The sequence below is a fragment of the Acanthochromis polyacanthus genome, chromosome 17, assembly GCF_021347895.1.
Source record: "Acanthochromis polyacanthus isolate Apoly-LR-REF ecotype Palm Island chromosome 17, KAUST_Apoly_ChrSc, whole genome shotgun sequence".
NCBI classification, from domain to species: domain Eukaryota; kingdom Metazoa; phylum Chordata; class Actinopteri; family Pomacentridae; genus Acanthochromis; species Acanthochromis polyacanthus.
Genome location: NC_067129.1, coordinates 10434087 through 10448469, shown reverse-complemented (window position 1 = coordinate 10448469; position 14383 = coordinate 10434087). Strand labels below are relative to the sequence as shown.

Here is a 14383-nt window from a genome sequence, read left to right as displayed (position 1 = left end):
GAGCAAAGACTGCAAATGGACTAGGTAGCAGCTGCCTCCCCTCCCATTCTCTCTCTCTCTCCTGTTTTTTCCTTCTTCTTCCACCCACCCCTCTCTTCTCCACCTCCTCCTCCAACACGTCACTCTGTCGTGATTTTCATTGAGCGCCCCCACCCCTCATTTAGATGCAGACCCACGCTTCCCACTCGTGCTGGTGGATTCTGCTCGGGTCCTGTCCCGCATCCTACAGAGCCCTGGAGACAGGCATCAGTTGAGGGGGGTTGATCCACCCTGATTTCTGATCATTTAAGAGCTTCTGATGTTCAATCTCTGATTTTTTTGACACTTAGAGTAAATTCTCTAGTTATAGTGGCTACTTAGATTAACTGACCTTACTGATTATAATTTCTCACATACTAAGCTACATGTTTCTGAATTTGAATACATTTTGTCATATTTTGGTGTGTGACCACATCCGAAAAAGCACAAGCACCAAGCAGCACAAGAATCGATGCACTTGGATTGTTATGTAACACACTTTAAGCGACTTGAACACACTAATATTGAATTACACAGAATTTCATAAGGCGATGTGGAGCTGAGAGATGGAGAGGATGTTGTCAGAAGCTGGTTTCTTCCTTTAAGCTCTGAAATTCTTTGACATGAGGGCAGGAAACAAGTCTCTCAAACCAGGAAGAGATAGAGACCACTGACCTACATCACGGCCTCCAGAGGACCCCCCCCCCCCCCCCACTCCATCACCACTCCCTCCATCATTTATCTGTGCCACTGATGACGAAAGTCACAGCTGCAATCTCTCAAAATGAGTGTCACTCTGTACACTGTATTTACAGTTCGACAAGTGGAAGACATAGATTTACAAGTCGTCACAGCTTTTTATATGCAAAATATTGAGTTTGCTCCTGTTTATGTAATGTTTGGTGCATTAGATGCAAGGTCACATATCATCCAATTCATCTCATCCATCGGTGCAACACAGACGGTCATTTAAATATTCAAAGACAGTACATGAATATCCACATGAATGAAACCGACGGTGACAGTGACAGGAATATGTCCTCCCCCCTCCCCACAGACACAGACACACACAGGGATGCAATGTGCGTCACAAACTGAGGACTGACAAGGTGTTCCTGCCTAATTTCATCCTGAGGAAACAGGACGCACGTGGAGGAGAGTGTTTTAAAAGATGGAGGACACTGACGGGACACAGTCGTGGCCTTAAAAGCAGGAAAGAGTCAGATCTGGTATGTGTACATTTATATGTACATTCAAAGGACAAAAGGAAACATGAAGGTTAAAAATGGATTTCAGTTTTGCTGTGGATAGAAACGGTGTCACAGAAAGTGAAGTATGTCTTGAATGCTGCTCTGTATGGCTTTGGATCACATTTTACAGCTACTTTTGAAAAGTGGTTTATTTCCTTTACGTCACCGATGCCACTGACAAATTACCAACTGGCTGAAATAAAATCAGAACGATACTGGCCTAGAAATATTGCAGCCTCACTAATGAAATAAGTGCAATTCTTCACAGAGGCCATCTTTGCTCCTGAAGCATGACTAGGCAATTTCCTGACATTCAGTTGACTTGTATATAAAGAGCCTGAGAATTTGGCATGTGTGACCAGGGCTACACACGTGGACAAAATTGTTGGTACCCCTCAGTTAAAGAAGGAAAAACCCACAATTCTCACTGAAATCACTTGAAACTCACAAAAGTAACAATAAATAAAAATTTATTGAAAATTAAATAATCAAAATCAGCCATCACTTTTGAATTGTTGATTAACATAATTATTTAAAAAAACAAACTAATGAAATAGGGCTGGACAAAAATGATGGTACCCATAACTTAATATTTTGTTGCACAACCTTTTGAGGCAATCACTGCAATTAAACCATTTCTGTATTTGTCAATGAGCGTTCTGCAGCTGTCAACAGGTATTTTGGCCCACTCCTCATGAGCAAACAGCTCCAGTTGTCTCAGGTTTGATGGGTGTCTTCTCCAAATGGCATGTTTCAGCTCCTTCCACATATGTTCAATGGGATTCAGATCTGGGCTCATAGAAGGCCACTTTAGAATAGTCCAACGCTTTTCTCTCAGCCATTCTTGGGTGTTTTTGACTTTGTGTTTTGGATCGTTGTCCTGTTGGAAGACCCATGACCTGCGACTGAGACCAAGCTTTCTGACACTAGGCAGCACATTTCTCTCCAGAATGCCTTGATAGTCTTCAGATTTCATCGTACCTTGCACACTTTCAAGACACCCTGTGCCAGATGCAGCAAAGCAGCCTCAAAACATTACTGAGCCTCCTCCATGTTTCACCGTAGGGACAGTGTTCTTTTCTTCGTATGCTTGGTTTTTGAGTCTATGAACATAGAGTTGATGTGCCTTACCAAAAAGCTCCAGTTTGGTCTCATCTGTCCAAAGGACATTCTCCCAGAAGCTTTGTGGCTTGTCAACATGCATTTTTGCAAATTCCAGTCTGGCTTTTTTATGAGTTTTTTCAGCAGTGGTGTCCTCCTTGGTCGTCTCCCATGAAGTCCACTTTGGCTCAAACAACGACGAATGGTGCGATCTGACACTGATGTACCTTGGCCTTGGAGTTCACCTTTAATTTCTTTGGAGATTGCTCTGGGCTCTTTGGATACAATTCGAACGATCCGTCTCTTCAATTTGTCATCAATTTTCCTCTTGCGGCCACGTCCAGGGAGGTTGGCTACTGTCCCGTGGGTCTTGAACTTCTGAATAATATGAGCCACTGTTGTCACAGGAACTTCAAGCTGTTTAGAGATGGTCTTATAGCCTTTACCTTTAAGATGTTTGTCTATAATTTTTTTTCGAATGTCCTGGGACAATTCTCTCCTTCGCTTTCTGTTGTCCATGTTCAGTGTGGTACACACCTTTTCACCAAACAGCAGGGTGACTACTTGTCTCCCTTTAAATAGACAGACTGACTGATTATGAGTTTGGAAACACCTGTGATGTCAATTAAATGACACACCTGAGTTAATCATGTCACTCTGGTCAAATAGTTTTCAATCTTTTATAGAGGTACCATCATTTTTGTCCAGGCCTGTTTCATTAGTTTGTTTTTTTAAATAATTATGTTAATCAACAATTCAAAAGTAATGGCTGTTTTTGATTATTTAATTTTCAATAAATTTTTATTTATTGTTACTTTTGTGAGTTTCAAGTGATTTCAGTGAGAATTGTGGGTTTTTCCTTCGTTAACTGAGGGGTACCAACAATTTTGTCCACGTGTGTATTAAGGTGTCTACGTGGGCACATTTTATTTGTAGTTGTAAATTCAATCCGGAGCGCATTTAATGTGGATCGGGCTGTTTTATGATCCTCTATCCCTCATAAAAACAGGACAGAAAATGCTTTTTATGCCTTCCCTCTGTGTATGTCAGCCACTCAAACAATTGTTTTAAACATGCACAAAAAAACCACAAGTAAAAGCACAATTTTGTATTTTTCTGCTAATGCAATCTCTGTGAAGTGAATAGTAATGAACCCACAGCTTGAGCTCAATCAGATGGATTGATGGGCTTATGACTCATAATGTAGCAAATCCTATCTGGAATCACTTAGAAAAATTAAATAGTATGCCAGGAGAGAAATTTTAAACCCCCCACACACAGACTGTTGACAGTTACGACAAAGATACTCCCACCATTCCGTCATTAATCACTGCCTCTTTATGCTACGAAAACTTCATACAACGCAGTGTGGCGTGTGAACACGGACGCACAAATCTGACTCATCTCACAGGTTCGCATGCGTGCACTGGGATCCATCTGTGCACAAAGGAGTCTCTTATACACACACATATGCACATATTGTTTGCAGCTTACGGTACAGAGGAGCTTCAGCTGGATTAGCACTGGGAAAGCAGCAGCACTGTGATTCATTGTGTTTTGACAGATACTGTAGTGATCTGTCATTGTGTTTCACCTGTCAGTAGAAGACATCTTGGTGGCTACTCTGTGGCTGTGATTCATGGGCAGTATGCAGTGAGTTGTGCTAAAGCGAGCTCGCACGTGAAACAGAAAGAAAAAAGACAGACGAGCGACGCTGTACACGTTTTCTTTCATAAGGCTATATGGACCAGCTATCTTTGAATTAAGTCATTAATCTAAGACAAACAGCCTGTCAGTGGAGCACATTTAGGACTGTACACCAAGCCGTCCAATTATATCAGAAAGTCAATACCAGCGACAAAGTCCTCCTGTAGATGGAAATCAGAGCGTTAGGATTTGCAGTGATGGAGTCATCGGGGATACTTTGTGGAGTTGGTTTATTGAGTGAACAGACTAATAAACTACTGACTGTCACTGTGAGATGATACAAAATTTGAGAGATTGTGTCCAAAACAGCCACGGTATTGGAATATGGAGCTTGATGTTCAGCTTAATCAACACATTACTTATTAACACATGGAAGCTGAGTCCTGAAGTATACAATAACAGTATATTTTAGGGTGGACTTCTCCTTTAATTTCTATTAGGTACTACAAACCCAAGATTGCTCGTATACTTTCTGATGGTCTGATGTTTCTTGACACCATGAGGTTTGCTTGTTGCTCTTCGAGTTAAAGGTCAGTTCCTTTGCCAGTACAATTCTCCCCTGTGCCAGTCTTGGACCTAAGGTCATAGATTAAGTAATGTATAAATCACCCTTTGCAACTTTGTTGTCTCAAACCAGATTACAATCCATGAACGAATTAATGACGAGTGTATTCACAAACCGATCACCAAACAAGCAAGTTGCTTGTTTGAAAAGAACAGGACAAAATGACAAATTCAAGCTGGTTTTGCCTATAAGATCATATCCTGTCCTATAAGATAATGTTGCAATCCAGTGTTTTGAGGCTGACAAGAGCTGAACCCAACCTACACACTTCACAAACACAAATGAAAGACTGCTGCTGGCAGTTCTCCTGTTCACTACATCATCTCGTAGGGATACAGTTTTCTTACACCCACGTTTATAAAGGCGGTCAGTGGGTGGGACGGGGGTGACTGCTGTGCGAGTGAACTACATCCAGAGAGAGTGGTGGTTGTGGTGCTGCTTACGTAATGGTAGTTGTAGGAGGTGCTTTCAAAATTTGCAGCGACATAAGAAATGTCAGACCCAGCAGGCTTCTGGCACATTAAGGTATGACCACACTGTACTCAAAGCCTATAATATTCCTCCCTCTGAAACATTTTCTCCTAACAGCTACTCTTCTTGAAAGGAACATGGGAGTACATAATAATCACACTAGACTTTGTATAAATGTAGCATTTTATACTATGAGATCAGTTTAATACTGTATTTGCCATCAAATGTAAAAATATTTCCAATACAATGTAATCAGCTTTTGAGCCATGAGAAGATTGGAGACACATCGGTTTAATCATTCGAACAGAGAGGACCATTACCTCTTTTCAGAAACACCAGTTTTGAGTTAAGGATAATGCTTCACATAGTGCTTTAGGGTGGGTAACCTGCTTTCTCTTTGGCATTTCTTTTCTTCTCTTCTCTCTGTTGTTGCTCCACCACCACCTCCTCCTTTCACACGCACTCCTCCATCTTCTTCTCCCTCTTTTCCTTTCTTAGAATCAGCCTCTGCCTTCCTGCTGGCCCGCTTCCCTCTATGCACCAAGAGACAACACACACAGAGAAGTGCAGTTTTCTATTTCTACTAAACCACATCAGCCACTTAAAATAACACAGAAAATCAACATTTTTACAACAAAAATAGAATATACACCTCAGGATTCATGCTTTTAATAGTTTTTTGTCCAGCATTTTTACTTTATCAGCTACAAATCAACAGCTTGTACGGCTACTGTAACACATCCATTTACATGGGATTTCCAAGATGATCTTTACTCAGAGTATATATCACATACGAGAATGAGCCAAAGAGATCATTAAAGTGATTTCAAGCACCTTCCCCATTAGTCAGTTCATTATCAATAAATCCAATAAGAAATAAAACCAAGGTGGTAGCACAAATCAAAGACAATGAAACTTCTATTTCTTCTGAAGTTCTTGTTCTTTATTTTTTGTTAAGCCGCAATTTTCTTTTCATACTACTTTTCTTCATCACCTCCAAGTGCGGTGCCTCACTGACCTCATGTGTTTGCTCTCCGGCGCCCTCTGTGGCTGAGTAGAGTACTGCCTTCTTTGGGCTCCATGGGTAGAAGACATCTGTGGCAGAGAGCCAATAATGATTAGACACATCAACATTATGTTTAGCTAAATTTACACATTCAGACATGTAAGACAAAAATAGAAAAAGAAAGAAAATATCTGAACCCTTGAGTCTTAAAGTGAGGGGATCCGGTGGCTCTGTTATGTTTTAAGGTGCATTTTGCTGATATGTTTTGAGTCCATTTGTCCCCATAGAGGGAAGGGTCATTACAAATCAATACAAAGTTGTTCTGAATTATCACTTTTAGCCTATGATGAAACATCTATGTCATGATGAGAGTGGTCTCTTTCTTTACCCCCATCCATTTCATAGGGCAAGAAGGGTCACTGAATGGACTGAAAATTATGGGACTTATATGCTGTTCCCAAACACGAGATTTCATTCTAGCTGAACACAAATGGGAGGTTTTGAACCAATGTTTAGACAACACTCTCCATCACTATTATCTAACCACCATACAAGAAAATATCTTTTGGAAGAATGGTGTTCATCCCTCCAGTAGAGAATTATAGAAAGTTGGAGAGTCAGTACAAAAGTGCATTGAAGCTGTTGTGGCGGTTTTCTTCAAATTGTCACTTTCTGTAAGAAATGGCAACCTCTGGGACCAAAAATGAAGCCAATTGTGAACTGCCAAAACTGAAGTTCCATGAATGGTCACATGACACAGGCTCCAAAAGCAAGCAAATTACCACTGGCACTGTGTTAAAATGCCCACCTTTACAACAGCAACAAAAATTCATACAGTCTGGCATGAAGAACGGTAAGGTCTGGATGGCTCTCCACATCTGTGTCTGACAGCTGCTTGGTGTTACTGTGGCTTTTTTTAAACCCTAAACAGCAAAAAGTTAAGCAAAACGCCAATGAAAGCCATGGGGGTGTATCAAAACACTGAAACTGCCCACTCAAAAATTAAAATAATGAGCTGAAAGGTGCTGAAACCAAAGCACTGAGGGAGAACTGGTGAACAAGTGATTCCTGCTCAAGCCGCAACTTCCAGGGTTGTAAAATTATGCCAATTTGAAAATCCTACAATTTGCAGTTCCTGGAATGGCCAGTTGGAGCTGCCACCAAATGCAGTTCCATCCAAATAAACCACCACAATGAAACGCTCAATTTTAAACAAAAAAGAAACATGTTTACAACCTGATACAAAAATAGTTCTTGTCTCTATAGCTAATTTCTCCACTCATGACAACTGTATGGGGAGGAGTTTTAGATAACTCAACCATTTAAATTGTACTAAATCTTAAAGTTGTGCAATGTTAAGAGTGTAGACACTTTTAGTGACAGGTTGATTTTATTAAAAGACACCCCAAGGTACAAAGACATTTGCATGGCCTGCCTCAGCTCAACCTCACTCCACCTCTTGGTGCATTTTTGGACTAGCTTACAAGGAGTCAAGCAGAGCATGATGGCAACACCCTGAGCCACAACACTGAGCTTCAAAACCACCCTTCAGGAGACTTATGCTTGATGCTATGGAGTGTTTTCCCATGTTTTATGTGCTTGCACTAGGGAAAATTTGTCTCTCGCCACTGTGGCTAAAGTGCTAGAATTTTGTTTAGCCACATTTAGCCACACCTTTTCAGTATCTGTACTGTGGCGAAATTTTGAAAAAAAATGGAGTCCTTTTCCTGCATTCTAGTGCATTTTGATGCAAAAAATTATGTTCAATATTGCTTCAGTTTATTTCAACATTTGAATTTAAAAAAAAAGTACATATGATATTTTTATATAAAAAATTCAGTATCTTTCTATTTAAAATGATTTTTCAACTCTTCAATCGCCCTCTCCTTGTCCTCCTTGTTGTATGCCTTCCCGGGGTTAGTCCGAATCCTTTTTTCTGATTGGCCGAGACGAGACACGTGACAGTGTGCATCTATTAATGATCGGAAGCATTCGGGTCGTTCTGGTTATACTCGGTAGCGCTCTTCAGTAAAGGAGACGCGGTTTGTTATTTTCTTTGATTATCGCTCGGCAAATTACGAAAAAGTTGTAAGTTAACCCTTTTTCACATTTATTAGGCAAAATTAGCTTCGCCACCGTGGCTAAACATGCTAAAAATGGCTTCGCCATCCTGAGGAAGGCTTCGCCTATGGCGAAGTGGCGAATGGCTCGCGCAAGCACAGTTTACATATAGTCTATGGTCTGTGTGTGAGCCTTTCTGTTCACAACAGGCTTGAGTCAGTCACACACTGTCATGTTGTGTCAAATGTAAAGATTCGTCTCTACAGTGTAACACAGAGAAATGTAGCTTTGCTTCAGTTCAGTGTCAGCTCTGCAGTATCCAGTTTTTTGCAACATGAGGCAGAAAGTCCTTGACTTACTTTTGTGACTGAACACAGCTTCACCTATTATATAACAAGAGCATGAATGAGAAATCAAAACTAAGCCAGCAGAAGAAGAGTCAGAGAGCAGAGCAGTGCGATCTATATACAGTATGCAGTGCAAGACGGGAAAAGTGTCAGTTGTCCTCTTGTAACACTCAACCCTAGCATATATTTCATATTCAATGATTAATAGTCAATGCTTGATTCAAGAGCTCTTTGTTTACTTAGTGTGGAGATGAGAAATAACATTCTGAATGCTTACCTTAGCAATTTCTGAAAGGTATGCTCTCCTCTCATCATTGGTTTTATGAAATGCCTGATATTTAAAGAGACACAGAAAGCCATGTTGTCACATTTTTCCAATCATGAGCTACAGTGCTGTCAATAATCTGTCTGCTAATGGGTATAAAGCTTGTTTGCTGTGTGTTTGAGCATGAGCACATTTCAGAAGACTCCAATGTTAATGAGCGACAGATTACAGTAGGGATTACTGGCTGAGAATGCTTCATGCTGAACCTTTATTCAACTAATATCTCACTCTTTCTGGAGCAGAACAATAAACAAAGAACCAAGTGGCTAAACTGAGAACAAACTCGCCAAGTCAAAGCAGTGCAGGACAAAGGTTAGGGACTGCTTTAGTCAATTAGCAGTTGTTAAAAAATTAAGAAAGCAAAACAAAACTATCAGCCAAATCCTGTTCAATCCATTGTGAATGATGTTTATTTGTAACTGAAATATGTATTACCTGGAAAAACCTAAAGCTGCTTGTCTGCAAAATAATTAACTTAGAAAACAGACATTGTGGCCCACAATAACACATTACACAAAATCCCTCTCACTGTTTTCTGGCAGTGATAACAGCTGAGACTCGCACCTTTCCCTCTTGTTCAATCTGAAGATGACAGTCCATCAGCTGACTCTGGAGGTCAGACTTCTCTTCAGTCAGAAACTTCAGACGCTGCCTCAGCGTTTCCTGTGACAAAGTGTTTCCATTAATTAGCAATTTTCGCTGTCATGCAGCTGAAGACTAATTACAAACCGATTTGAATAAAGCTGCGCGAGGATCAAACGATAACAAAGCAGTTAATGCAGAAAACATGGGCACAAAAATGGATTGTGCTCATGCATTATTCAGTGACCATATAAACACATTAGTGCAGAGACATGGCAAAGCCACGTTAGATTTATAGCACTGAGCAGAGCACTAAGACCTGCTGCTTTGTTGGGTTTGGAACAGTCTGGTTCTTGTCCCTGTGCCCAGAAATATGCACCTGTAGTCAGCATTAATGAATATCATTTGCTATGCGTGAATACCAGTTTTTAAGAAACAGTCAGATGCGTTAAGATTAGCCAACTGTGTCAGTAATTCATGAATGGTGCATGAATGTGTGCAGGAACTGTGTTGATTTATATATGATATCATGCATATTTTTACCATGCCAATCATGAATCGGGCTAAAACTGTCTGCCATTATAGCATCAGTCGTAGTTGTCAGGGTCTGTAAGAGCACTGGTGCTAGTGAATGCATCCTAGAAATGTTCTAGCAAACGGTGTATCTCACTGTTGTGTTACTTAACTCTATGGAACACAGAGATTCTAACGTTCATCAGATAATGATCATTTATATTCCTCTCACACACTCAGTCTATCTTAACCGTCACGCTCACAGTTTGTCTACATCTCTTCAGTCCACAATCTTGCAATCACTGCTCGGATACACTAATGAGCATCTGTTAGCTCTGCCCTGAGGCGCACAGACACGTGCATATTTAGACTGTAATGTGCATCCTTTCAGTGTGTGCTATGTGTGTGCATTTATGTGTGTTTAAGCATTGTAATTAGCGTGCATTACTCTCCCATGGTTTGTAATCCCGTGATTACAGTGCTGTGATTAAACTCTGGTTTATTCTGCCTGCACCAACGGGAGGCTGGAGAGCAGCTGGCGTTACAGTCCTCTCTGTCCTGCCTGCACTCTGCTCATCCTGTACCTCTAGCTCTCTCTGCTGGTATGTGCTTAAGTCTAAAATACATTTCCAGCTATTTGTGGACCATTTCTTTGTTAAATGAAAAAAAAATCTACAGAAAATGAGCATGTTTGCACTCACTACTGGCATGTCATCATATGATCGGATGGAGGCGAGTCGATCTGCAAAAAAAACAGGAGCATGTGAGCATTATGTGTGCATGGACTAACATAAACTTGCTTGGAATGAGTAAATATATCATAGGGGACATTTTGTGTCTTGATGAACTGTTAAACAGGTCTAACATCACATACTGGAGAAATTGCTATCATACAGTTTCTGTTCAAATATAATGACACAATATATGTGATATCTTTAAAATGGACCACGCATTCATAGTTCTTTAGGACAGCAGCAGCCTTTGTTCAACAGTTTTGTAGAGATGAGACAGAGTCACTTATTACACTTAAACTAATTTTGTTTGATTTAAAGCCAGCAAGCATCTGCCAGTGATTGCATCATGTGCTTCAGATGTTGCGCTTGCTTGATGTTTTGCAGTGACACTATTCTCAATATGGAGAAATTAAGCTATACAATACACTGAGGGATTTAAGCCAACGGATTAGAATAAAACCAAACAATTTCACTTTCAGAATGAACTAATTTAGGAATTTACCCATCGGGTTTCCTCGTATGTCCTCCAGTCTCTCGTGAGTAAGTGAGATCTGTCTTTCCAGCTGTCCATTTAGCTCTACCTGGGTCTCATACCTCGTCTTCCACTCATTTCCTGATACATCAGAATACAAATAGATAACTCACATTAGAGTTCCATTTGGGGCAGGACACAGTACAGACAACACAGAAGTATGTCTGGGTTGACAGTTTCCAGCAAAGCTAAGCTAAAGCTTTCAAGGGACATTTACACTCAGTTGCCGGTATATTAGGGAATTAATCTAACAAAAAACTCAGGCAGGCCTCCTGATGCAAAATACAGTGGAATGTCCAAAAACAACTCCCTCCATTTGCGACTTTGACTTTGTCACCCGCCTTTTTCCCGATCACTGATGGTGCCCCGTCTGTAGCAAGGCTGACAGCGGGACCAGTCCATTCCGACCCTGTCCAGCACCAACGACGGCGCGGAAAATGTTCTCGGCTGTTACGGTGTCCAACATCGGCACCGACTCAAGAAACTCCTCTGTGACGTTCAAAGTCTCGTCAACTCCACGAATGAATATGGCCAGCTGAGCGACGTCCATAATATCAGCGCTCTCATCTGTTGCAACAGAAAATGCCAGAAATGACTCTACTTTGCTTTACGATTTCTGCAGCCTTCAGCGTGCAAGTTTTAACGAACTCCCCCTCAGAGTATGGCTTTGATGCTAATGCTGTTTTGCTAGCAATTAGATAGCTGGCTTTCAATGCGGCATCGCTGACCTCACGGCTCCGGGTGAAAACAGATTGCCGTTTCCTCGAACCCGCCAACAATTCATTTATCTTCTGTCTTCTCAGTTGTCCTTGCAAGCTGTTGTATTTTTTTCCGCCATGCAGAGACCCATAATGGCGCCGAAGATTAAATTCCTTGCTTGTATACACACCAAGCACACAGGTTTTAGCCTAGCTTAGCTAGACTGTATTCCCGTTAGAAGGGATATACGGGAATACTTCATGTGTATTTGTAATACACAATATAAAGGCTGTCTGGTCCCCAGGCAACACAGGTTTGTCATTCACCTCAGTGAACGAACAGGAAGTGGTCCATCTGTCTTGGAAAATCCTACACTCGATGTCCACTTTTTTTCCTTTGTTGACAAACATAGACATGTCTATGGTTGACAAAGACGTCTCGCTGATGGGCGTGTCAGGGCCAGCAGAAAAGCAGGTGAAACTCCAACAGACAAAACGCCTCCAGACCCGGATCCCGTATAGCCGCCACCTGCCGCGAGTGCCGAGTCGCGGCCCGAGTGAGACGGAGCGCCCCTAGCAGACAGTACGGGAGCTGCAGTTTGACCAAACAAATGCAGTGGTAATGTAGGTCATAATTTTTTGAATATTTTTTGATATTGTAGATGTATTTCGCAGGCCGGGTCGGGCCCCCAGTCGGTCCGGTACCGGCCCGCGGACCGTACGTGTGACGCCTCCGCACACAGCATACATTACAAGTAATACTCTCAACCTTATCTCCAAAGTTTCACAATAAATGACCAAACTTTGTTTTTTGCTCTGATTGAGCTGCCGAAATAATCTGTCATCTATCATTTGTTATCTAACATACAGCTTTAAAAGGGGAAACATTGGCCCTGGGTCATCAGGAGGTTGGGGTGGTCCAAAAATTCAAACACCTGACAATGCAATTTAACAGTACCCCAATCTGCAGCCTCCAAAATAAATACACAGGCGGCTGTAGAGGTTTCTAAATAAAAGAAAAAACTGAAAAATAACATTTAAAAAATTCAGTACAGGACTGTTGTATTAGTACTCTATTTTTACTCTATTAGTGCCATCTCAGTGTTTTCAATAAATTGGCAACTGAGTGTACATAGCAATAAATGTTATAAAATATAGTCTAAAGTTAACTATTTTTTCTTACCTTCTCCATCAACACTGTGCAGTCTTTCCTGTAGTTCACACATGGTGCTCCGCAGATCAGACACCGACTCTTCGAGCATTTCTCTACAACCAACAGGAGCCACAAGATGCTATTTTTGCAGCAAACATTGAATTTCTTTATCAGCTTTGTAAGAGAAATAAATTACTTAATTTTTAAAAAAAAAAACTTACTTCATCTCCCTCTCTTGCTCAAGTTCTGCCTGCAGCCGCGATAGATCGTATTTGCTGTAGTCGCAATCTTTCGTCATGTTTCTGAAAAACTTGCATCAACTGCGGAAAGGTTTGTTGTCACGGGGTTTCCATGGAGACCGCTGTTTACGGCTCGTCCGGGCGGTGTCGAAATTCATGGCGCAGATTTAGCGGGAGGTTTGAAAATAAAACTTCCTGACAGCGCAGTAATGAGAAGCTTGAATTGCATCTTTACAAACAGCGATATTTCTTGTTGCAGACAGACATTTTATTAGGTTCATTTCGTGCGTAATTACGCATGGAAATGAGTTTCCTCTATGTGCCCAGCTCCTAATTCAGCATTAATGGTATAAATGTCAGTTGATTTATTGCCACACTTGCAGGGGTTCAAATTACAATAAATAAAACACACAGTTTTGCATGCGTGTGTGCACCAGAGAGCAGCATTTTATCGTCTACATTTTTTGTCCCTCTCCAAGAACGCCTTTGTAAACATCCCATATAAAATATTTTATAAGCATAGTTAAAATAAGAGATTTATATCCCTTTAAATTTAATTTACACACTTTATGATACATTTTCATGGTAATGCAAACAGCCAATATATACAAATAGGTGACAAATCAATGGGAAAACCTGAACTCTTGACCCCTACAGTGAGGGGATTCATTGGTACACATGGATTTTAATGAGCACAGCCTTTTCTCATTTGGTCCTCTACTTTTTCTCCATTTGTGTGCTTTCAATATATTTTCTGAGGACAACCCACACTTGGAAATATTCATTCAGAGGGATGAATCACTGCAAATCAAATCAAACTTGCCTGGAGTGATCACCTTTTCCTGTAATAAAACTTTTCTATAATAATGGGAATAGTCTGCTATAAGACAATGTCCCCACTGATTGGGAACAAGATCTCACAGAATGGACTGATGAGTATTAAAACAATGTGGTGGCCTCCACAGAGACCAAATCTTAACCTAATAAAGCACCTATGGGTGATTTTGGCAGACAGAACTCTCCACCATCATTATCAAAACACTACACGAGGGAGTATGTTTTAGAAGAATAGTGTACGGTA

The 14383-nt window shown here is 40.9% G+C and overlaps 1 protein-coding gene across 1 annotated transcript; it reads right to left on the bottom strand.

The window, feature by feature from the left end:
• Positions 1-5289: 5289 nt before the first annotated feature.
• On the bottom strand, positions 5290-13506 carry ccdc169 (coiled-coil domain containing 169). Its single transcript, XM_022214364.2, has 8 exons — positions 13285-13506; positions 13094-13176; positions 11183-11293; positions 10648-10688; positions 9416-9514; positions 8804-8857; positions 6131-6207; positions 5290-5645 (listed from the first exon to the last, which is right to left on the bottom strand). Exons 1-8 carry the CDS (start codon positions 13359-13361, stop codon positions 5459-5461), a joined length of 729 nt encoding a protein of 242 aa, XP_022070056.2. The 5' UTR covers positions 13362-13506; the 3' UTR covers positions 5290-5458.
• Between the last annotated feature and the right edge of the window lie 877 nt (positions 13507-14383).